The 25,871-nt window shown below is 41.0% G+C and overlaps 1 protein-coding gene across 1 annotated transcript in view; it reads left to right on the top strand.

Moving 5' to 3' along the window:
- Positions 1 to 3,192: 3,192 nt before the first annotated feature.
- Positions 3,193 to 25,871, top strand: part of LARS2 (leucyl-tRNA synthetase 2, mitochondrial) — a 174,505-nt gene continuing 151,826 nt past the window's right edge. The window contains exons 1-3 of the mRNA XM_021719211.1: positions 3,193 to 3,244; positions 5,566 to 5,820; positions 11,989 to 12,117. Coding sequence (XP_021574886.1) covers positions 5,587 to 5,820; positions 11,989 to 12,117 — 363 coding nt within the window. The 5' untranslated portion in view covers positions 3,193 to 3,244; positions 5,566 to 5,586. The remainder of the gene's footprint in view (positions 3,245 to 5,565; positions 5,821 to 11,988; positions 12,118 to 25,871) is intronic.

Below are 25,871 nucleotides of genomic sequence, written 5' to 3'. Positions count from 1 at the left end.
TGCTCACACACATCTTCAAATTCTTCTTTAAATAGGTTTTACCTTTTGGAAAAGTATGCTTTAAAGGAACTGTCCTTTGCAATTCATTGACTTATTACAAGAAATAAATATTTGTCAGGTGTGTGGTGGTGGCACTGCATGCATAAACTCCTTTAGGAAAGGGCTTGCCCAGGCATTTGTGCTTTCCTGACTCCCCGCCCACTTATCAGGTGGGAAAGTAATTTACCCCCAACCTATCCTTGACTAGGGAATTCTGCCCCCGGCCCCAGGGATAGATCACGGAATACGATGGAAGAAGGTGCCTCAATTGCCATGCGGGTTCATTCTGAAATCAAGAGGTCAAGAGACTACCCAAGTCCAGGAGGTGTGTTGCTACCCCCAAGGGCTGTTTTCACCAGCTGCTGCCTAGTTTATTCTGGGGCCACTAAACAAACCGCTCTCACACATCTGCTACAATTGCAATAATTTGCACCCCGAGTGACCAGACTTTTGCTGATGCCAGACATGCGTCAAAGACCAGGCCGAAGCTGGGTTCGGTGGTTCAGCCTGTAAAACCACGCTTTGAGAGGCTGAGGTGAGTGGATTGCCTGAGCCCGCAGGTTCGAGACCCGCCTGGGCAACTTGGCAAGATCTCATCTCTGCAATAAATCAAAAAATTAGCCGGGCGTGGTAGCGCGCGCCTGTAGTTCCAGCTACTTGGAAGACTGAGGCGAAAGGATCATTAAGGGAAAGGCCCATAAATGCCACTGTCCCTTGAGATCATCACAGGAAATAGTCTGGTATATATTTTTCTAGATTTATTCCCATGCATATACTAACAAATGTCTTTCTTTTATTTTCTTTCCCTTTTTAAAAAAATCAGAAATGGGATAACATTCTACACAGTAGGTCGAGGCTGCGGTGGCCGGGAGCGGCCACTGCACTCCAGTCTGGTCGACAGAGTAAGACTCCAACCCAAAAAACGAAAAAAGAAAAAAAGACCAAGGTTAAAAGGCTGGGCCTGAGGCCGAGGGTGGAGCCCAAGGCGGCTGCGCAGTAGCTCCTGCCCGCCCCGTCCCGTGACGCCCCGCCCCACCCGCTGCGGGAGTCGAGGACTGGGGCTGCTCTCCCTCCTTCCCCTAAGGAGGCTCCGCCCCTGCTTGTCTGTGTCGGCGGCGACCGCTGTCGATAAAGTTGTTGTTCTGCCAACATGGCGGCGCCCAGGGTGGCTTCCCGGGCTGTGTTCCCCTGAAGGTGGGAAACGAGGCGTAGAGGAGCCGCAGGCCAGAGCCTGTGAGCAGGTAAACCCCTGGACAGGGCTCAACCGGACAAGAGGCGAGGCCCGATCTCCTCTCCACTCGGATCGGGAGAAGGCAGGAAGGGAAGGTGCAGGCTGTATGAGGTGGTCCCGAAGCTTTGCCGTTTCCAAACTGGCAAAATCTCCAAAATCCAGGTCTTCAGGCTCTTCGAGCCACCGACCGCATTTATAGCGCTAGAGTCTTGCACTGAAAAGCGCTCATGAACATATAGTTTTGTACTCAAGTTCCCGTCTCGACTGCTCCCCTATCCCAGCTAATGCATGTAGCTAATGCATGTGGCTTAGGGGTTTGGACCCAGTTGAAGATCATCCATTATATTTCTGGAGTCCACACTGCAATAATATATTAGGACTCAGAAGTCCTTAGAAATCACCTGGGCTTACAGCCTTCCAGAGAGACAGGATGAGGTTCCAGGCAGGAAATAATTTGCCTGAGATCTCACAGGAAATTAGTGGCTGCAAAACCCAAGATACATATTTTTTGCACAAAACTTGGTTTCTTTAAGATGAATTTTCCCAGGTTTATTCTTGCACTTTCTTTTGGGCGTACACAAATGCCTTCATGTGCTTCTCCTATATGTTCTGTTTCTTTGCCTGTCTCATACTCTTCTAGTTGAGGCCAGGGCAGATTCTAAAGAGGGGTGGAGTCGTGGAAGTTAATACTTTGGACGAATGTAGAAGAAAAGATTCCAAGCAATTTGGCAAGGAACTGGATGAGGCAGAGCTAAGGAAGAAAAGGGCCAAGTTGATCATAAATATAAGACATGTGCTACACCTTTTACATACTCTGATAAAATGGCTGCCTCTTGGTGTCAAAAAATGGCAGTGCCCATCAGGGCTTTAGTGGAGGGGTACTTGGTGTGGCCAAGAGCAGTCTGGGAAGTAAAGGAAGGGAATACGACTGAGCCCTAGAAAGTTGTGTAATTAATCATAGCCATGAGTACAAGACTATATGTTGATTCCTGGGTCCTCCTAGGGAGTCAGAACTTGAGGGTGGTCTTGGGGACTCCTAACCTAAAGGGTGTGAATTTTTCTGTCTTGTCCATGACCAGATTGCTCCCCAGAGAGATGGAATCAATTTATATTCCCACAAGTAGTTTATGAAAATGCATGTTTCTAGCCTGGTATGGTGGCTCAAGCCTGTAATCCCAGCACTTTGGGAGACCGAGGCTGGAACTACAGGTAAGGCAAGAGGATTGCCTGAGCCCAGGGGTTCGAAACCAGTCTGGAGAACTTGGTGAGACCTCGTCTCTACAATAAATTTTAAACAATTAGCTGGGCATGGTGGCATGCACCTGTAGTTCCAGCTACTTGGAATACTGAGGTGGAAGGAGCACCTGTGCCCAGCAGGTTGAGGCTGTGGTGGCCATGAGCATGTCACTGCGCTCCAGCCTGGGCGATGACAGAGTGAGACTCTGACTCAAAAAAAAAAAGAAGAAAATGCATATTTCTTTTCAGTTAAACAAGTTTATGCCAACCTGATAAGTAAACTGTTGTCATTTTAATTTGCATGTATTGATTAGTTGTTAAGTTAATCATTTTCATATTAACAGTTTGTATTTCCTCTTAACCATTTATATGTCTTCTTTCCTATTTCCCTTTGCCTATTTTTAAAATTAGTTTTTTTTATGTTTCTCTTCTCATAGATGAATTCAGAAATAGAATAACCTTTGTCACTGCAGTTTTGGCAAATGCTTCTTCTCGGTTAATTGTTTGTTTTCTAATTTTGTTCATGATGCTTCTAATATAGAGATATTTTACATTTCAAAAGTCAGATTTATTAATATTCTCTTTTGTGCTTTTTTCCATTGTTTTTGTGCTGAGTACAGAACATCTTGCACCTTGTAAAGATTTATTACTCATCTATGTTTTCATCTTGTTTTATGGTAATTTAAAAAAAAAACGTTCTTTAAACTATCTGGGGTTTATTCCAGATTAGGTTCTGAGGTAGGGCTCTAATTTTAATTTTTTTCTCTAATTTGTTGAATAATCTTTCACTTTCTCATCTGCTTGTGTTTCTTTAAAATGAAATTTAATTTTCTTTAAATACCCAGGTCTGTTTCACAGTTCTCTAGTCCTTTGGATTATTATGCAAAAGAGAGCTTATTAGTTAGCTGGGTATTATGTAAACCCAGCTTGTTCTTATTGTGTAAACAAGGAGTAGTGTTATGTTTTGTTTATGATTTGGTGTGTAGTATAAGTAAGTTACAGAGACAGGACTCATACCAGGTGCGGTGACTCACACCTGTAATCCCAGCACTTTGGGAGGCCAAGGCGGGAAGATTGCCTGAGCCCACGGGTTCAAGACCAGCCTGGGCAACATGGCAAGACCTCATCTCTGCAATAAGTCAAAAAATTACCTGGACATGGTAGCACACGTCTCTAGTCCCAGCTACTTGGAAGACTGAGGTGGAAGAATCGCCTGAACCCAGCAAGTCAAGGCTGCCGTGGCCATGAGTGTGCAACTGCACTCTAGCCTGAGTGACATTGAGATTCCAACTCAAAAAAACACACAAAAAAACAAAGAGTAATGTTATGTTTTGTTTATGATTTGGTGTATAGTATGAGTAAGTTATAGAGACAGGATTTAAATTCTAAATGAAAGAATGTCCATCCTTCATATTTTTTGTATTGGTGATCTGTCTGCATTCTCTGATGTTCCATTTATCACAATGGCTAACCAGCGTTGAAACCCAAAACCTGTGAGATTGTAGTTCAGGTCAATTGTATTTCCCAATTTTGTTGTTTCCCATTGTATCTATTTGAGAGGATAACCCAGAACACTGTCCTTATGTGTTCTTAGGGAATGCTGTCTAAGAGAGAAATAGTAGGTATCTAGCTGTGTGCCCTCTGCTAAACAGGCATTCTTTGGCTTGCAATGGTGTGGAAATGCTGTCTTAGCAAGAGAACTGTAAAATCTATGACTCTTGAAGATAGTTCTAATTATACAAAACCTAAGCCCTAAAAACAAATACAGTTGCCTTAAGTGTGCAAAGAATACATATTAGGTTACTCATATGGGCCATTGCTAGTATTTAACGAATTTCATATAGTTACCCTCATACCTATAGTCACATCTATACACTTTAAAATAACCAAGTCCAATTAATAGGGAATTTTTTCCCCTTTTTAGTCTCTATTTGCTTCCATCCCTAAAGAGTTATTTAATGCAATGAGAATTGGTATGTAAACAACTTTGGCAGACCAACTTGTAATATGCCAACACTATGATGTCATTTTACGTGAATGTGAAATGCACTTTTAGAAACCTATATTGACTTTTCTATCAACATTTATGATACCTTTGTGGAAAGGCCAAACCCTAACAGATATGGAAAGAATTTTGAGAGAATAAAAGAATTAACACTAGTTTAGAATGCCATGTCAGGTTTCTTTATTACTCTATTGTTTGTTTGTTTGTTTGTTTTTGAGTAGAGACTGGAGAGCAGTGGCATGATCACAACTCACCACATCCTCAAACTCCTGGGCTCCAGCGATCCTCTGGCCTCAGCCTCTTGAGTAGCTGGAACTACAGGCCTGAGCCACTATGCCTGACTCCTCTGTCTTGTTTTTAAAAGACCTGTTTTTATGTTTTTTTCACTGTAGCACTTCTTAAATGCTATCATGCAAGAAGAAAGAAGTTTAGTGACAGAGTAAAACCCTGTCTCTTAAAAAAAAATGATAAATTGATGAGGAACTAAATGAATAAACAGTCTTCTAAATAATGATTTTTTTCCCAGCTCAGCCTACAGAGTTTATTTAACTCATAATGTTTATGAAAGATGCTAATAATAACTCAGAGTATCTTGCCCTCCTGGGAGACCTGTGTTCAGACCCCTTCTGATATTTGAGACTAAGGCCAAGTAAGATGTGACTGGAGTGCTTCTCTTCTGAGGCCTGAAGTGGGAAGTAAAGCCTGCTGGAGAGACCCTGGGATGGCCTACAGGGAAGGGAAGGAGTGGGCTCCATTGTCTTCATGAGATTCATGAGGTTGTACAGGAGCTGCTCAGCTGGTGGTCTCCATTTGTTCCTACAGGGCTTTTGTATCTTTGGTGTTGGGGGGCACTGACCAACTTTATATTTTCTATTAACAAGTTTGTGTTTAGCTCAATTGAATCTATAAAGTATTTTCAGAGAAAGGAATCATTAAAAGAATAAGAGGAAAGCATGTGAATGGGCATGGAACACTGGGCAGTGCTGAATGGAAAGGTAAGCTCTGGAGAGGGTTTTGGGCAGCTCATAAGTTTGCTTTCTGTTCTGTTTTCCAGGGACTTCTCACCTTCTGAAGAATGGCTCCTGCTTGGCAGAGATTAGGTTTTTATACCTCTCTTCTGAAAAGACAGCTAAATGGTGGGCCTGCTGGCATCAAGTGGGAAAGGAAAACAACACCAGGATGTATCAGAAGTATTTACAGTGCTACAGGAAAGTGGACGAAAGAGTACACGTTACAGACAAGAAAGGATGTTGAGAAATGGTGGCATCAGCGAATAAAAGAACAGTTCTCCAAAGTTTCAGAAGCTGATGTGAGTTTTCTGAGAGAGTATAGAAGAGGGGCTAAGGGATTGAACTGTGGGGTCAGGCTGCCTGGGTTCAAATATGTTAAGTAAGTGACCCTGAGCTAAATTACTGAATCTTTCTGTACTTCAGTTTTCTTTTCTAAAATGGAGGGTGATAATAATAGTGCCCACCATCACAGCAAATGAGATGATACAAGGGTAGTGCTTAGAGGAGTTTCCATGTGGTGGGTGTATGCAAGGGGGAACACCATAAAACCCAGAATTTATTTGTAAAAAATTACGTATTCTTACATGTTTAAACTTCAGTCACCTTCAAAGTACTCTCCATTTGATGCAATATACCTATCAAGATGCTTTTTCTTTTCCTTCTTTTCTGAGTCAGAGTCTTATTTTGTCGCCCAGGCTGGAGTGCAGTGACTCTCTCATGTAGCCACCACAGCCATGACCTGCTGGGCTCAGGTGATCCTTCCGCCTCAGCCTTTCTAGTAGCTGGAACTACAGGCATGCACCACCACGCCCAGCTAATTTTCGATTTATTGTAGAGACAAGGTCTTGCCGAGTTACTTCTACCTCCCAAAGTGCTGGGATTATAGGCATGAGCCACTGCACTTGGCCTGAGATGGCTTTTCCTTTGCTCAAAACGTTTTTGAACTTGTCGATTTTTATGCCTATTAGTGCTTCTGCCATTTTTTGTTTCATCTCTTCCACATCGGCAAATTGTTTCCCTTTGAGGACTTTTTTCATCCAGGGAAACAAAAAAAAAGAGTTGCTCCAGGCAAGATTGGGTGAATAGGGAGGGTGGAGCACAGAGATCATGCCGTTTTCTGATCAAAACCTGCTGTACACTCAGAGTGGGATGGGCAGGTGTGCTTATAAATCACCCATCATGAATCGGGCAAGTGTTTTGAAAGAAACTCCAAAGCAAATTCACTGAAGCCAAGCGCAGCTTCTCACAACAGTGCTAGCTAGTACACTGATGTCGATAGGTTCCTAGAGCGCTTACCTAGCAGGAGAAGCCTGTACAACAAGGGACTCCCCCTCCAAAATAAAGTTCGGGGTTTTTTGGTTCCCCCTTGTACATGGTAAGATTGTGCACACAAGGTGCATGGCAAACAGCAGCACACCAGGCATTCTGGAGCAGCATTTACTGGGGGATGCTCATCAAAACAGGAACTCTAGCAGCTGTTGGGTCCTCTGTGGTCCATTGCATGCTAGGGCAGCACACAGGGATCTGGCAGCTTCAGATCTGAGCCCCATGCTGATTGCGTGTTCTGAGAAGTATCTACTCCTCCCCTGGCTTGACCTTAGCCTCCAATCCCGTTCTGCCACCTCAGTGTCATGGTTTGGGGAATACCAGCCCCTCCTCAGTGTAATCTGAGGTTGGGGTCCAACCTTGTGGTACCAGCTAGATGAGTTAGTAGACTCTTGGTTCTGGTCCACATGCACCACATCAGCTCTTTACTTGAATTAATTGTGTTAAGTACTTGGCTGTCTCCGGTTTCCATAGAGTGCTCTTGCTTCTTTCTAGGAGGCCAGCTTGCTGGGGATCTGTCTTGCCTGTGTTACCCCTTACCTGTTAATATTGTTCAGGATGACAGATGGGAGATGTAATTTGTTACATGAAATGTTTGAATCTGATCAGAGTGAAGAAAAGAGTTTTCCTCTTAAATTCTGACAATTCCTTTGTAATAGTTACAGTCAAATAACGCAGATAATCTGTGTTTAATTACAGAGATTAGACCCAAGGAAGGCAGTTGGGTAAGTGTAACTGCACAAGACCGCAACTCACTAGACTAGACTTGCCTTTTCCCCATCTCCTGATACTCACTGTCATTCTTTCTATGAGATTGGTCATCATGAAAAATAGGCAGGGAAGGGAAGCTATTTATGGTAAACTGAAGGCCAGTTTTGGGAATTGGTTAGGAAGAAAATCTGGTATTAAGAGAGATGTAGTGAATAACAAGTCAAATGAAATGATAACAAGGAAGGTTTGAATGTAATGCATGATTTTACAATGAAAACTTGACTTTACTTCACTAGTAAGTGAAAAACGTGTCACCATGACCAGACTAAATGTTTAAGTATTTTGAAAATGAACTCTAGGGAGCAATTTAATTCTTAGTGAAGGCAATAAAATTAATTTTTTTTCTTTGGTTTAGACTTAATTTAAGAACTTCCAAACATTTTGAAGATGTAGCTTATTGATTTTGTGGCGACTCATTCTTCTTAAGCATGTAGTTTTTAAAAACATTAAAGGGACCAAAATAAGTGATTTCAAAGATTGAGGAAATAGCATAAGGGTTATTGTGTGTGATCCTCTGGGAGCGCTTTCTCAGGTTTGAGCCAGGTAATGGTGATGTGGGAAGAGCACTCTGAGGAGCCCGAGCCTGGGCTGTGATGCTGGCTCTGCCCCAAGAAGTCTGCATGATGCCTGCCACATCACTTAACCTCTTGAATCCTTGGGCTGCTTGCATTGTTTATCTCACAGAATGTTTTGAAAATGTGGCTGCACACATTTTACAAGCTGAAGTGTTTCATAAATAAAAGATAACCAAGGATCAAAACCTGTGGCGTGTCTTTATTAGGAACTGAGAATATGACGGGATGCTGGTGGAGTTTGAAGCATGTATAATTGATCTTGCTCTGGTATTAGATACACTTGAAATCCACCCAAGTGAGTTTTTAGAAATTGAATGTCTTGCCATCGCCATAATTATCATTTAAAAAAGAACTTTTAATGAGCATTTTACCATGTACCAGGCACCATCTTTCAGTTGATTATCTCATTTAATCCTGAAACAACCCTGAGGATAGGTATTATTATCCTGATTTTGAGGGGAGGAAAACGGGCTTAGAGGAAGGTTTGGTAACTTGCCAAGATGTACAGCTAGCATGTGGCAGAGCCAGGATTCAAACTCAGACACATTTGATTCCTGAGCTCATGCTTTCACGCGGAACCTTCTCTTGTCTACCTTTGAGTTACAGATAGCAAACTGATCTCAGAAAGGCAAAAGAATGTGCCCAAGGCCTCACAGCTAGTGACAAAGCTAGGACCAGAACTGGCTCCGACTCCTGTTGAGGTGTCCCTTTTACTCTGCCAGCCTCTGGGCTCAGCCGCAGCTTCAGAGCATGATCTTTAAAGAGGCAGAAGTTGTCTTCTAAAGATAGAAGCTGACAAAAATAATAGGATCCACTTATAAAAGCCATCATTTCCCCGTTGCTTACAATCTTAATTTCTTTTAAAGGCTTAAATTCTTACATTTTTATGTAATTATGAAAATTTCCCTTTCAATCAGATTCCTACTCAATTATAACATAAGCTCCCATAATGCCTTCCCTCCTTTCCACCCCCAGACAATAAAACTCATTTCATTGTCACAAAGGAAAATGACTTAATTCACGCAGAAAAGCAAAAGGCAGGAACAAGCAGTAAGCTGAATACCTTTTCTGCAATAAACAAAAACTATTTATAAATATTAAAGACTTTTGCTAACAATGCTTTCCCACATACCCTTTATAAGCTCAGATTTGGATTTTGGCTTAGCTAGTATGTAATGATTCATTTGATTTTGCTATTAATTTAATCTTCATTGCACAAGCATATTACAAAAGAGATGCAGTAAAGAAGCTATGGGTAGAAAATGTTTGGGGCAAGATTGTTAAATAAACACAACAAAATAAACATTAGTATAATAAAAACAAGGTGATTATAATGGAAGAAAAATTTTATGTAAGAACTATAAAATGAAAAGCTAGAAGCAGCTTATATCAACAGTGTTACTGTTTTTCTAGCTCCAGAGAACTCTAACTGCTGTTTTCCCATATTCCTAAAAATTTCCATAGAAAAGGTCATAGGCCTAGTTTGCTGCAAGGAGGAGTAAGGTTTGAATTGAGTGCATAATTTTCTTCTATGATTCTGAACTAAAGTGAAAGAATGAGGTCTTGCACCTCCTTGGAGGGACTTGTTCACAAGATGAGAGGGTTATAAATTATATGTTGCTCACCTTCTTATTTATTTATTTATTTATTTATTTATTTTTGAGTTGGAGTCTCGCTCTGTTGTCCAGGCTGGCTTGACCTGCTGGTCTTAGGTGATCTTTCCACTTCATCCTTCCAAGTAGCTGGAACTATAGGCGCATGCCACCACACCTGGCTAATTTTTTTATTTATTGTTGAGAAGTTGCCCAGGCTGGTCTCAAACCCCTGGACTCAGACAGTCTTCACACCTCTGCCGCCTAGAGTGCTGGGATTACAGGCTTGAGCCACCATTCCCCACCTTTACTCACGTTCTTAAAGACATTTAAGTTCCTAGGTCCCTATAGACCTCTGAATCTCAGGTTCTCTCTCACACTCCTGAAGTTTTCCTGAGTTATGAATCCACAATTTCCAGTTAAAGTGCATGATCAATGTGTTGCTTTCCATCCTGTTTATGTAAATCAAATACAGTTGTCAATTCAGCAGTTCCAGAAGATTTGCTAGTTTGTGTGTGATACAGATTCCTTACATCTTCTCTTTTTCTCTTCTCTTCCTTCAGACAGCTTTACTTACCACTCCTTGGTAATTTCTAGAGGATGGGCATCACAGAGAAAAATTCCCCTCTATTGTTTTGTTTTGCCACTTGTTAGTGGTTCTGTTAAAGGTTTATTTAACTTCTTTGCTGAAGGAAGTTTAAGTACTTCTTGGCAAGAATCTGATTCCTAGTTCCTTTTTTATTTTATTTAACTTTTTATTTCTTTATTTTTCTCACGGTCTTATGTTATCTATTGCGTGATTTCTGGTTTCTTCTGGTTCCCTAATTATAGTTAGCTATGTCACTATCAGTCATGTAAATACTATCAGTCATGTAAATACTCAGCATCCTCCCATACACATGCATAAAAGAAAGGTTGTGAATATCCTATTTTGCATTTGTTTTCATTACTTTGGGGGAAGCAAATCCCTAAAGAACTCTAGTAAAGCCCTAGGAAGGGAGTAAGACCAGAACGAGAAAAACAGAAGGCAGAAATAAGTAAAACAAACAGTGATAATAGTGGATAGTCTGACCCTCATTGACCAAACAGAAACACTTAACTGGTTGCTCTTCATTTCTCCAGAGGCCCCCTCTCTGCTGCCATGAGAGGACTTAAGGATGGGCAGAGAAAACTCTCCTGGTACCTGAATTTATGAAATTTGCTGGGGAAAATACCCTTTGGTCAGTAGAGCTCCACCAGTAATCAGGGTTTTGGAGCACAAAGACCAGCACACATTTATTCAACAGGTATTAAATTCCTGCTGGGGGATTGGAGAAATGATTAAAACACAGTCCTTACCCTTGAACAATAGGTTCCCCCAAGAAGGACTCAGTTCAGTGATTGCCACCTTTGCCTTATCTCCTTATATGCACAAACAAATAACAACATTCACCATTTCACCAGTGGAAGATCCAAGGTGACAAAAGTCAGTGACCTTATAAGGACTCCTTGCCCTGTGTTCATTCTGTTCTGATACCTATACAGGTTTCTTGTGTTTCTCATGATGAAGCTGCTTCTTTGGAAGCTGGAGAGTTATGTAACCCTGGTTTGAGGCTGCCTATTTATCACCCCTGGAAAACAACAACCTCGTCCCTTTTTCGGTTAAGATCCTTGCTTTACCTTCCCATTTCAACTTTTCTTGTTGAAAGATAAGCTCACAATACAGTGGGGAAACTCAGGACCCAAACTGGGTCCTTAGGATCCTGCTCTTAATGCTAAATCTAAGTCTGAATGCAGCTCTAGGGAATTTAGAAAGAGATTCTGTTTTTAGAAATGTTACATCTATGTGATTTAACTATTGTTTCCTTGAATTATATGGATATATGTGTTAGAGCTTCCTTTGGAAAAGCAGATCGTTCTTTAAGACCTAGATAGAAGCTGTCTTAAAAGAGAAGCTTTTAAGAGAGGAAAAAAATTAAAAATACGTGTAGGTAATTAGCACTTAGAGGTTGTTTGACATTATGTTGGACATTCTTTAGCTTAAACCAGGACTTTGAAGTTTTGGTCTTTGGCATTTTTGTCAATTTACATTCTGGGAACAGTTTTGTGAAAGGAAAATTTTAAAATGTTAAATTATTACTTTGGGTAAAATGCCAAAATATTATGTATGCATGCAGAGTTCCCAGAAAATGCTCAGTAAATACTCATTGTCATTCTTTCCTAGAAATCAAAGCCCAAATTTTACGTGCTCTCCATGTTCCCTTATCCTTCTGGGAAGCTGCACATGGGCCACGTGCGTGTCTACACCATCAGCGACACCATAGCACGGTTTCAGAAGATGAGAGGGATGCAGGTAAGAAAAGATAGCTGCTGGAACAGCCCTTGTCTGCCACACTCAGGATGAGAATGTAGTGATGTGTGTTCAAGACAAATGAAGAAAACCAACTTTAATTAAGATTAGGACAGCCTTAAAGATGAATGTGAAAAGCCCAGTGTTTCATTTTATGAATCAGAAGATATAATAAAGCATCAAGATTAACTGTTGGGGGGGGCATGTGTTGGGTGTTGTTCTAGGGATGGAGATGGGGTGATAGGTAGGTATAAATGTGGATAACACTGATAACTTTCCAGGAGGAGCTCACTCATAAGCAGAGAGTTATTGTATAAGGGACTGAAGCCAATGGTACAGATATGGGTCAAAGCTGTGAGTGGCAAATGGAGTTGCAAGAGATTTTTTCCATATTTGGTATTTTCTATGTTCTCTGAGCATGTATTTATTTTATAATGGAAAAAAATAAAATCTTGTAAGAAAAAATATTTGGGGAATAACAACTCTGGGGAGATGGGAAAGGCTCCACTACAGAGAACATCTGACATGGGTCTTGAAGGATGAGGTGAAATTTACCAGGAGGGCAGAGGACAAAGACTCTTCTTTGGCTGATGTGGGTCTTTCCTCTTCACCCCATTGTTCATTACCTCAGAGCCTGTTCTTTATTCTTTAGCAACACATCATCTGTGAGATGGGGTCATAGTGATCATAGTACCTTCTTTAACCACCTATGGAGTGAAGCAGGATCAAAGAGGGACTGAGAGTATGGGCCATTGAACCAAACTGCCAGGATTTAATGCCAGCTCACAAGCTGTGTTAAATACTCATTGTCATTCTTATTTAGCAACCAAAGCCCACATTTCCATTTTGACTAGTGAATTAATTAACCTCTTCAACACCTAGTTTCCTCTCATCTGTAAAAATGGGGATAAAATAGTGCCTGCCCATTGGCCTATTACAAGGATTCAAAGAGGATGACTGTAAAGCACTTAGAACATGCCTAGCGCATAGTATGTAACTACTAGAGGTAATAAACATTAATAAATTTAATAAGTAATGCTTTATAATATAAAGTAATAATATATTAGGTAATAAATATTAACAACTGCCAGTAGTGGATGGGAACTTGCTCAAAAGAGCTTCTGAGAGTTAATTGTGGACTTCTCTTTCCAACTGTGTTTATTCGTCACCTTGGTAACTTTTTTTTTTTTTTTTTTTGAGTTGGAGTCTCACTGTTGCCCAGACTGGAGTGCAATGGCATGCTCCCGGCTACCGCAGCCTTGACCTGCTAGGCTCCGGTGATCCTTCCACCTCAGCCTTCCAAGTAGCTGGAACTATAGGCACATGCTACCACGCCTGGCTAATTTTTTGATTTATTGTACAGATGAGGTCTCACCAAGTTGCCCAGGCAGGTCTCAAACCCTGGGCTCAGACAATCTGCTCACCTCAGCCTCCCAAAGCATGGGACTACAGGCTGAGCCACCAAACCCAACACCTTGGTAACTTGAAATCCACCATGATGGGAGTATTTACACCATGGAAGTCAGCAAACGTATAAATCAGGGTCTTTTGTTAAACAAAGAGCCAACTGTTAAATGTTTACTGGCATTCTACTGGCTATTGCTATTATTAACCTGTCAGGGCTTATAAAAATGATATCTGCTGCCTCCTGCTTCTTTATAAAGATTTCATTTTAGAAAGTTAAGTGCATCCATTGTCACAACTGGTTTGCAAATTTATGCTCTTTGGACATTGGCAGCAAGGAGTATTCCTAAAAGGGGGCCAAGTTGTAACATCTTTGTCACTTGAAGAGTTAATAATTTTGTAGTACCAAATTCAGAGGTATATGTTCTACTTTATTAGAAAGAGATGGGACAGAATGAATTGGCTCTTTGCCTAAAGTACAATTCTTGATCTAATGTGATTCTTTCAACTAGAGTTGTCCTTAATTGCTGAAGATTAAGCTTTTACAGCAAGCATATACATTTATGATAGGGTGCAGGGAAGCCTGTAAGCAGTTAGGTATGAGGGATGTGGGTGGGATTCTGATTCTCTTGACTGGCATGAGGTGCTATAGAGGACGCTCAAGGCAGAGCCCTAGGCCCAGAGGCACTGGGACCCTTACAGGTCACTCAGGCCCAAAAGATAAGGAGTCCTCCTACCATAAACTGAAGTCCAAAGCTAGACTGGACCCAGGAATTGGACAACCTAGGTTTAAACCTACCACTTTCTAGCTGAGTTAATACTGCACAGTCATTTAATATCTCTGCATCCCACTTTCCTCATCTATTACATAGGGATAACAATAATTTCTCCTCACAGAGTTGTTGTGAGAGTTACATAAGATAGTACATATGTCTGGCACATAATAATCCCATAATAAGTGATAGCTGTAATTATTATTTATACTGATCTAATTTGCTCAGAGCTGCTCAGGAAAGTGATTTGCCATCATTTAAAAAATGAATCCCTTCTCTCCGCTGCCTAGAGCATAGTGCATAGAGCTGTCCACTGAGAAGCAGCTAGACTGCATATCATGTCCTGCAGTTTGTATTATCTATCCTATAACTTGGTTTGTGTTTTATATCTGAAACCACTATTTGTTACTTGGTTTATGGTGTCAGTCTGTGGAACAGCAGGCACCTAGGCTTATTTTTTTGTTCCTCAGTTTCAGGTGCTCTGTTTAAGATGATAAGCCATGTTTTGGGGGTGTCCTTTAAGGTTCTTCTGAAATTAATTTCTTGTTAATTTTCATAGTGCATATTTAAGTCATCTCAAATACAGCCACCAATTCGGTGAAACTTGTCTGGTCATTTTTAAGTGCTATGGCAAAAGAGAAACAGGAATCTTGGTTTAATTGTCAACAGTGGGGAAAAAGCCTGTAGAGCTTCCTTGTCATTTTAAAATCCTAGTCTCTGAGTTTGAGTAGAATAGGACTCAAGTTAAGTTCAATGATCCTCACTCTAAGGAGGAAGGGTCTATCTAACTTGAGATTGTCAAATGGATTCTGATACATGCCTTGATTAATTCAGTCAATAAATGGTCATTGAGTGTCAGCTTTATTCTAAACACTGAGCTTTCTACTGTATTAAATAGAAATGTTGAAGTCAGGCTAAAAATCATGCATAAGGTCTAAGAAAAATTTAACAAACTCTCCTTTTTCTGTAACTTGTTAATTTGTCAGTTTGCTTTGTTCTCAAAAGGAGATATGTGAAGTAGTTCTGAGGCACACTAAGAACAGCTTTATGGGTAGTGAAAAGTAGAAAGTCTGCTGTCTTCAAGGCCAGCAGTGACCTCCACGGATGTGTCTCTGTCCTCTTCCTTCTCAGCCTCAGAAACATGTAATACTGTGGACCATTTTCTCTCCTTGAAACACTCTGCTCTCTTGGCATGAGACCCCACTATCCAGAATTTTCTCCTGCATCTTGGCCTCTTCCTCCCAATTAACTCCATGTTTTTCCTGTTCCATTCCATCTTTGCATACTCTTCATCAGATTGAGAAATTTCCTCTTTATTCCTAGTTTGCTGAGAATTTTTATTGTGAATGAGTGTTGATTTTTGTCAAACGCCTTTTCTGCAGCTGTTGAGATGGTGTTTGTTTTTTCTTCTTTAATCTGTTAACGTACTGTATTATATTGCTTTTAAAAAAAAAAACATTAAATCAACACTGCATTCCTGGGACAAATTTCATTTGGTCATGATTTTTTGTTTATTTGTTTTGAGTTTGACTTTAACTCTGTTACCTACGCTAGAGTACAGTGGCGTGATCATGGCACTGTGTGCTGGTTCACCATAGCCTCAAACTCCTGGGCTTTAGTGATCCTCCTGTCTTAGCCTTTTATGTAGCTGGCACTACAGGCATGCAACACCATGCCGGGTAATTTTTAATTTTTGGTGTAGAGATGATGTCTTACTATGGTGCCCAGGCTGGTCTTGAACTCCTGGGCTCAAGCAATCCTCCTTCCTTGGCCTCCCAAAGTACTGCAATTATGACATGAGCCACTGCACCCAACCTTTTTTTCTAATGTATATATTGTTGCATTCAATTTGCAAATATCTCTGTAGGCATAAGGGATATTAATCTGTAATTTTCTTGTAATGTCATTGTCTGACTTTGGCATTCAGGTAATACTGGCTTCATAAAACAAGGTAGGGGATGTTCCCTTCTTCCTATTTTCTAAAAGCATTGTGTATTATTGTTATAATAATTTCTTCCTTAAATGTTTAATAGCATTCACCAGTGGTGGTATCTGGGTGTAGAGTTTTCTTTCTTCAGGAAGTTTTAAAATTACGGTTTCATTTCTTTAATGGATATAGTGCAATTCAGATTTTCTATTTCCTTCTGTGTCTGTTTTAAGTTGTGTTTTTCAAGGCATTTGTTTTTCCTCCCTCAGATTCTGTTCTGGACTGTCTTGTCTTTTTTCTTCTACCCACTTTTCCTTTCTGACCTCTGTGACTTTTACCCTTGTATTTCTTTCTTAGAATACCTCTCATTGTTCTCTGTAAGTAAATTCTTGACATTCTTAAGGTCCATTTAAATTCTTGTACTATAAATCCATTTCTCAATTCTGCAGTTCACGTTTGTCAAGAAGTAATTTAGCACTTACAATCAGAACCACACGCAGTCTTTAGATAAGTTCACATGTTCTCTATGTGTTGATTTTGTCTGCCCAGTAATATAACCTTCTCAGAGGCATGGAAGGTCTCTCTGACTTCTTTTCTGTTAGCATGTCAAGTGTTTAATGGTAAAGTGTAATCAACATTTTTTTAGGTCTACAACCTATAAGGTCCTTTGTCTCTAAGGAGTTTATAATCTGGTAAGCCTCAACTGTTTATGAGTTGATTAGTTCAGTGGATATTTTTAAAAACATGTAACTCCTTTGTTTAAGTCTGGATTGAGCGTACATACATAGCCCAGAATAATGTTCTCAAACTTGAGAATTGATAGATCTCAATGGCAAAGTCCTCGGGCTCAAGTTTACTTGACATTTAGATTACTATAAACACAAAGGCAACCTCAGACACCCAATTCATGTGGTAGTTCTTGGTGTTTACAGTCAGGAAAAAAATAGGTTATCCTGCAGTAAAAAACAATCCCCAAATCTCAGTAGCTTAAAACAACAAAAGCTTATTTCTTGCATTTGCTACATGTCCAGCAGTAGGGCTCTGTTCTAGGTAGTCAGAACCCTGCTGATGGCAGTTCTTAGCTCAGGAGTGCCTCCCCATCTTGTGCCTGGGGAAGGCGGTGCTGAATTCCCACTGGACTCAACTGACACGACATGACTTCCACTGACATGGTCACATCCAACCTCAAAGACGGTAAAGAAGGATATTCTCCTACCCTGTGCCAGGATGGGGAGGAGAATAAAAATACTTGTGAACAGCTCTAGGGACCACTATGTAAGGTGATCGAGGTGTCCCAGAATATTCTCATTTTGAGTAATTTTTTAAAAGATTGTCATTGATGTGAAAATAAAAGCTTAAAAACCATCAGGGAGCCTATGAGACCTCTCAGTTTGAGTCTGTGGAGTTTAAGAAACATTGCCCAAAACATAAAATTGCCATCAAGTTTGACATCCAGCCATTTATGTATGTTCCATAAGCTTTTGTGTGTGTCAGTGATTCCCAAACATTAGGGTGCTTAATGTGTCCCTGAGGAGTTTGCTGAAAAGGTAGGTTATGCTTCAGTCCTGGATAGGGCTCAGGAATCTGCATTTAAATAAACTCCCTGTAGTTCTGAAACACATGCACTTAGATAAATGGGAGGGGGTCCTCCACAGAGCCAAATGCATGTGGTTCTCTAGATATACAAACAGATCACACTGAAATGAAAAGGGATCTGAAGATCACATGCAGCTGACCAGACCCTGGACATGCACAAAGATTAGATGTGGACTGTATAAGTGGTAATGGCTGATGGTTTGGGGATGACGAATCAGGAACCTGGGGCTTTAATCAAAGCAATGATGGTACCTGCCCTATCCACCACACTGATTTGTTGTGAGGTTTATGTGAGATGACCACTGAGAAAACCCTCTAAAAACCATAATGCAATTTTTAAGTGTAATCCATTTAATAGTAACAATAATAAGGGAACACTGAGGTTTGGATATTTGAGCTGGGGCCATTTGAAGCCAGAGATAAATTATTCTCTTTCAGTAATCAGAAAAGGCTGCATTGCCAGTTGGTTTCTTCTAACTCATAGAATGTCTGATGACATATTTAAAGCCTAGCTCCATATGGTGATTTTGTTGTGTTTTCATATGTTGTATGCACAGATGGTTGGAAAATAAAATTACCCGCCTCCCACCTCGGCTGGTCTCCCAGCACCTTCTGGTCCAGAAGCCGGGTGATAAAAGCATCAAGGTGCCAAGTCCCCCTCACAGAGTTGAGCTTGGACTAATTTGTCTCAGGCAAAAAGCCACCAGGCATTGCCCAAGTAGAGTTTTCTGGTTGGGCCTTTTTGCTATTCACTGCAGAGGAGGAGGAAAATTGAGGCTGTGTGTCTGGCAGGTGCATAATCATAATATAATTATCCACAAATATCAGGAAGCAAGGGAAGTTCTTAGCATGTAAACGATAATATACGTTCCATCAGTTTTCAGTTTGCCAGTTAGTCAACAAGTGTTTATGAAGTGCCCAGAGAGTGCATAGCATGGCATTTAGTTTTCACATTTTCAAATCTCTGTAGCATCTGAGAGTAGATAGGGGATTTCCAGGACTTATCCTTTCAGATGTAATTTGAAAAGGAGAATGAACTGCTGGTCCAGTACCTTGATTGGAAACTGGCTGATTTATCTTCCTGTCACGTCCCTCTGTGTTCCCAGAGGAGGCCTGCTGCTTTGGGGTACTGTCATTTGTTTTTGTTTTTGTTGTTTTAATCTAAAGTGTTCGCTTGATTTTTATCCCCAATCTGTAATAATGGTGGGCTATTACACTTGCTAAACAAAATTAAATATTGTGTTTCTCATTTCTTGGAAATAAAAAATGTTGAATCTACTCCAAAGACACCATGACACTCTCTGAAAATAGCGGTTTTTGCAGAAGCAGTAACCATGGTTGCTCTCAATTAGAAGCTGAATTGGTTTCAAATATAAAGTTCTGCTTTATAATGAAAGGGAGAGAAAGCCAGTCATCCCCAGGGAACTCATTGGCTATTTCATAGTAATGATTGTACAACTTGTCTCTCTATTGGGATGGCAGATGACCAGCTAGCGGCCTCAGCTTCCTTCCCCTGTCTCCATACTCTACTTGGTCTTACTTCTTGTGATGGAGGAACAACTATCTCTGCCTGTTCTTTCTTCTTTAAAAACAACAACAACAGTATTTTCAAATTGTACATAAAATTCCATATTCCCCTTTTAAAAAAAGAAAGATAAGCCTGATATAAAAGAATATCAAATAGATAGGCTGTAACCTCTTTTACTATCCCCTTTCTCCCACCAGGCCTCTCCAGGCAGTAACCTCTAGCATTTTCTGGGGTGTTTCCCTCCAGAGCATGTCTGTACTTTTTGCTGTATGTTCTCTTCTGCATCCCTTTCTTCTAGTCTGTTGCCTTCCATCCTGCCGGCTGACCCTGAAACTCCTGGGTTCAGCCCAGCAAAGGGCAGGAGGTCCTGCCAGGATATGCCTTGGCCACGTGACTGCTTCCACATCAGAAGCTGGCTAGTACTGTCAGGCCTCACCTCCTGGTCAACTGTAGTCTGACTTGCCAGGGCTCTGATCCCTATGTTTGCCCCGATCGATAACTCCTCATCCTCCATCTTAATAGCTGACTCCTGACTCCTCTTTGAGATCTCAAATTAAGGTAGATTATACAGTCCTGCTAGTGTTCCTATGCTGGTCCTTGACTAATTTGCTGTCAGATCCATTCCTTGGTTTGCTTTGGGTGGCAGAATGACTGACCCATGCAGGTCATGTTTCCTAAGCTGGCCTTCTGTTGGATTTGGAAAATAGGAAATCCTGGTAAGATTGGAGGACAGGAGGAAGGGAGACACCAGGGAACTAACTCACTCTCTCTGTCTCTATCTCTCTGTCTCTCTCTCGCTCCTCTCTCTCCCTCCCTCTCTCTCTCTCTCTCTCTCTCTCTCTCTCTCCCCCCTTCTCTTTCTTCTTCTCTCCCTCTCCCTCTTTCTGCCCTTGTTCATGTCTTCCCCACTAATCCAGTTCCATCTGGGCAGACCAAACTGTTTGAGTTTACATAGCTGAGGTTAGCCGTTGGACTCTGTTAGCTCTGCTTCCTTACTTTGTTTCTGCAATCTAGAGACTGAGGTGATGTTCTGCCCTTCCAAATTTTTGGGTGGTTTCCCTGTCCCCTTGGCATCTCACTTGATTTTAAATATGTTGAGTGTTTGTTAGAAGAACCAGGTTGAAATGATGGTTTTTCAGACTATGGAAGTTTATTTCATGGACTTCCAAGTTATATCTACTGGGACTTTTTCTTAATTCCATCTCTGAATATTTTTACATTTATTATTTTTGAATTAGCTTTAGTAGTCTTTTGCTAACCTCTGTGATGTCACTTTCCTATCTTCCCAAATTGACATGATATATATTTCAAAGTATGTTTTCAGTAGCTATAAAAAAAAGTCAAATACCTAGAAAAAAATGTTCTGAAGCTGCAGAAAGCACTCATACCCAAGAAGAGGTTAACTTCTAGGAAATTGAGAGGGCTCACATGGAGGTGGGCCCTAGTATATAAATCTAGGTGCCAGTTTTTTTTTGGGGGGGGTTGGAAATTATCTTATCAGCACATATGAACTGTAGGTTCAGTTATTTTTTTTCAACTGTGGAAGGATTAAAATAAATCATGATAAAAGAAAGAAAGGCATTGGTATTTTAAAACCAAAAAGGAGAGCTTGAATAGTTTGGATTGTCTTGGCCATAGAGAAATCAAGGGCGAGAAAGTACACCATCTATCTAGAATGTAGGTGTCTGATCTGAATGATGCGTAAGAGACCAAGACATGAATGAGGTTGGCAAAAGACGTGTCTGACAATGTCTTTCACGTAATTAAAAACGTGACCAAAAAATAGAAACTGCTGCCTGGGAGAAGGAGACAAGCTTTGGTACTTTATAATCCTGTGATGGGTCTTTACTCTTTCCCCCTTGACAGTAGTGAATCATCTTATAGCACAAGAATGATCTGTGTGCTTAGTCACTGTGCTCTAGGAACCCAGGGCATGAGCATGATGGGACCCTTTCCTGTTTCGTAGAAACTTGGACCATGGGGACGTTTATTCCAGTGTCTGGCCCATTGTGGGATGAACTTTTATGATTTTAAGATACAAAAAGGCCTTGCCAGAGTCTGTATTCTGTTACTGTCTTTAGGGTAGACATTTACTTTTTGTTAATTTTTGGTAAGAATATAAAATATTAAGATACTTTAAGATTTTTCTGGGTCTGGGTACAGTGGTTCATGTGCTATAATCCCAGCACTTTGGGAGTCTGAGGCAGGAGAATTGCTTGAACCCGGGTTTTGAGACTAACTTGGGGCAACATAGTGAGACTTCATCTCTTTAAAAAAAAAAATTAGCCAGGCATGGGGGCATGCACCTGTAGTCCCAGCTACTCAGGAGACTGAGGCAGAAGGATCGCCTGAGCCCAGGAGTTTGAGACTGTGGTGAGCCATGATTGTGCTACTGTACTATAGTTTGAGTGACAGAGTAAGACAGACCCCGACTCAAAAAAATTAAGTTTTTTTCTAACTTTAATTTTATAGACAGCTTAGATAACATGTGAACTAAGAATATCTTTTCATGTTAATTCCATCTGAAAACAAAAATATAAATGAATAAGTGTATTATGTAAATTCAGATTGGTTTTTTGTGACAGCCTCTGTATTGCCTTTATTTTAAACCATGGACAGCGCCTAACAACATTAATAGGCAGAAGCATCAAGTTGGTGCCATTTTGTCGGTTCTGACAAAGAAACCAAGTGGTAATTAAGTTTTACCCTTTCTTGTGGAACGGTTACAGTTACATTATTTGGCAAATGAAGCGGCCCTAGGGAAAGCTAAAGCACATCTGGAGGCCTAACTCGGGTGCTGTCCTTGGAAATGTTTCAGAACTTTCTAGTAACCTGGCACATATCCCCAGCACTTGATTTTTTTTAAAGCTCTTGGACATTGAAAGGAAAAAGAGAGAGCTCTGTGAATTGTGAAGCTTGCTAGTGAATATAGGAGAATATCATCTATGGATCAAACAATATGGAAGAGAAAACTGCATTCTAAAGGGTGTTTGTTTTAGTCAGGATTCTTGATTACCAGGGACTGAAACCCAGCTCAGACCAGTTTGAGTTAAAGGGACGGTTTTGTTTTTACAGATCCTGACTCTCACAGATCCTGAAACTCACAGAATCAAAGCAGATATTGTAGGAGCCAGATCCACTGGGGACTGGGGCTAGGTCCTTGAGGCACATCGGCTTCTCCTGTTGCTCCGCATTTCCCATTTTGCTTCTCCCCATGGACTAGCTTTATTTTCTTAATTGTTTCCATGAGGTGGAGGGCAGTGCTCCCTGAATCTCTTACGACTCTTGACCAAGAAATTCCCTCCCCGCCAGCACCCTGCCCAGCTCCAGACAAGCCTGGAGCTGTCTGGAAGAGGCTTTGTGCACAGGACTGCCTCTATAGCCAGGGAGTAGGTTTTTAAGATGGGCAGTCCATAACAGGACCGTGTGGAACTGCAGAAGAAGCCGTTTCCTAGAAGGGAAAGATGCTGGTTGGAGGACGAAACATACTTAGTGAGAGGAAAAGAAACCTGAAATCTCAACTGGATTGGAAAATGTCTGGTTAGGTTCCTAAAACTGCATAGAATAGATATACTCAGGGACTGTTCCAATTTTTAGTAAAAGTACGCATGCTTACATATATATATTTTGAGTTGGAGTCTCATTCTGTCACCCAGACTGCAGTGCAGTGGCACGCTCCTGGCCACTGTAGCCTCGATCTGCTGGGCTCCAGTGATCCTTCCGCCTTAGCCTTCCAAGCAGCTGAACTACAAGCGTGTGCTACTACGCCCGGCTAATTTTTGATTTATTGTAGAGACGAGGTCTCACCAATTTGCCTGGGTGGGTCTCAAACCTGCAGTCTCAGGCAATCCACTCGCCTCGGCCTCCCAAAGTGCTGGGATTAGAGACTGAGCCACTGAGCCCAGCCTACATATTTTAATACAGAAATCCATGATATAAAGCTAAATGAAAAAAAAGCAGGTCATCAGATAATGTGTATAATGGGATCCATTTTCATAAAAAGCTCCTACATACATGTATTTGTATCTATGTGTTTGAGTAGGAGATAGGTATGAAGGAAACAAAGGCTGATGTTATTGGTTACATCTTTGCCATAGTGGCCAGGAGTGAGGATCAACTTTGCTCTTATTTATCATTGTGTTGTGTCACTTCACTTTTTAATGAAGCTTGTATTATGATTGTAATTTGAAAAACATCAAATAAAGAAAAGGAAAGAAGCCTATTCAGATTTACCTCAGGAGAAGTATGGATGCAGGAATTGAGGGGACACTTAGGAGTCATCTCAGACTGCAAAGCCAGGGCTTCCCAGACTTCCCAGATTCCCAAGGTGGGGAAATGTGACAAGCCAGCCTCACCAAGTGCAGCTGTAAGGTCTAGAGTGCTGTTTGTTCACTCAGCGTATATCCCTTCCAGAAAGCAGGTGTGAGTGGGTCAGGTCTACTGCCTTCTTCAGTTTGGCAGAATTTACTGTAGGGCAGAGTCCTTGCCTCAGACACTTAGAGGCAGGCCCCTTCCCTTCCAGCGCACAAAGGCGTCTTCTGCTCAGGGACTGCCCCCATCCAGTCAGCTGTGTGGCAAGAACAACCAGGTTGCTTTTAATCAAAGCACCTGATGTCACCCATTATTATGTGGGGGGAGAAAGAGCTGCTGGGCCCCTTTTTCTGAAAAGAGGGGCCCAAGTACTCAGCTAGCCCTTTAAGCCTGCGTGGTCTGTTGGGTGTGGGTAAGAACTTTCAGTGCCCGGCACCAACCTTCTGCAGAGGTTTGTTAGTAGTGATCCACTCTGCGGAATGTACCTGGATAAGGACTTGTGTGAGCCAAGGTATGTAACTCCCTACATGTTGTCAGATAGCGACCGTATTAGATGTGGCCAGCAGAGACAGAGCTGAAATCTTGGCAAGCGAATAGGCAGTGTGCAATGTTGTGAGATGCTGAAGATCAAGAAGGCATCTGGCAGCAGCTGCCACAGCAGCAAGCCCTTTGGTGTTTGTACTGTGCTGGGCATCATGCTAAATGTGCCACAGACATCATGGCATATCGTCCTCAATAATTTGAAGGAGATGCCTTCAGTCACAATATACACAGAATAAGTAAAGTGCTTCAGGTCCACTGGGAATAAAGGCAGGTTTGGGTTTAATGAGCTTTATGACCTATGCCCTCAAACCACATAAGCTCCTGGAAAGCAAGCCTGTCTTAGTATTTCTTATTCACTAGCCAAAGGAGTCAGAGCGGCTCTGGTTTTAGATTCATGGTTTTAATTCTTTAGATGGAATTATTTCATAAGACCTTTAAAACCCAATTTTAAAAAATCCTAATGTGCATGATGGAAGTGTGACTTCAAGGCAGTGGCTCCGGCCACTGGGAGGGGTATGCCACCTGCTAGGACAAGGAATTGGGAGAGAACAGATCTGGCAACTGGGATTGCAAGAGGAGTCCACTTTGGGACAATTGGAAGGATCTTATGGGACCTGAAACAGAGATGGCCAGTGCCCAGTGGGTGATACTAGTGTTAGAGAGTCCTTGAGCTGGACATAAAGATGAAAGAAAACTTTAGGTGCTCATATGCAGGTGAAAGGGGACTTGCTACAGCCTTTCTAGGGTTGCCATTTGGTTATATATGTCAGAAGTCTTAAAACTTTTCATACCCTCTTACCCTATAGTTCCACTTCTAGAATTTTTTCTAAACACAATGTTAGATGTATGCACAACAGTTTATGCTCAAGAATGTCCATCTTGGTTTTTTAAAAAATATATGTAAAAGTGAAAAAAATGGAAACAACTTTTAGGAAAACAGTTAAATACAGCAGGCCATTCAATACAGTCACTAAGAGGATGCATTGATATGTGCAATGAAAAAATAGGAGAAAAAAACACATATAAATAATGTGATCTCAATCAGATACAAATTTACCACTTCTACCTGGTTATATGTGGTTGCACGGTAGGATTATAGGTGAGTCATATTTTCTTTTGAATATTTTTCTCTACTTATCAAATTATAGTGAGTATATATTACTTCTATAATCAGAGAAAAAGTTATTTATAGAAGAAAACGAGCTCTATTTTTTTAGTTGAAAATGACCAATTTTGATAGGCTTGTTGTGTGTTGGGGTGGTGCCAGCAAATGCTTCTGATTATTCATCATTACCTAAGGAAATGTGTGTGAACATAAGCTCAGGTTCTCTGCATGATTAAAAAGCAAAGCAATGGGCTGGCCATGGTGTCTCACACCTGTAATCCCAGCATTTTGGGAAGATCACTGAGACTAGGAGTTCAAGACTAGCCTAGGCAATATATTGAGACCCTGTATTTAAAAAAAAAAAAAAAAAACTAGCCAAGAATGGTAATGGTATCATGTACCTGTAGTCCTAGCTACTTTGGGAGCTAAGGCAGGAGGATCACTTGAGCCCAGAAGTTCAAGGTTGCAGTGAGCTATGATTGTACCACTGCACTCCAGCCTGGGCAGCAAAGTGAGACCCTATCTCAAAAAAAAAAAAAAAAAAAAAAAAAAAAAAAAAAAAAAAAAAAA

This window comes from Carlito syrichta, unplaced genomic scaffold, assembly GCF_000164805.1.
Source record: "Carlito syrichta isolate Samal-C Ts95f unplaced genomic scaffold, Tarsius_syrichta-2.0.1 Scaffold314306, whole genome shotgun sequence".
In the NCBI taxonomy this organism is placed as follows: domain Eukaryota; kingdom Metazoa; phylum Chordata; class Mammalia; order Primates; family Tarsiidae; genus Carlito; species Carlito syrichta.
The sequence above is the reverse complement of the archived record's forward strand: the minus strand, read 5'-3'. Positions and strand labels throughout refer to the sequence as shown.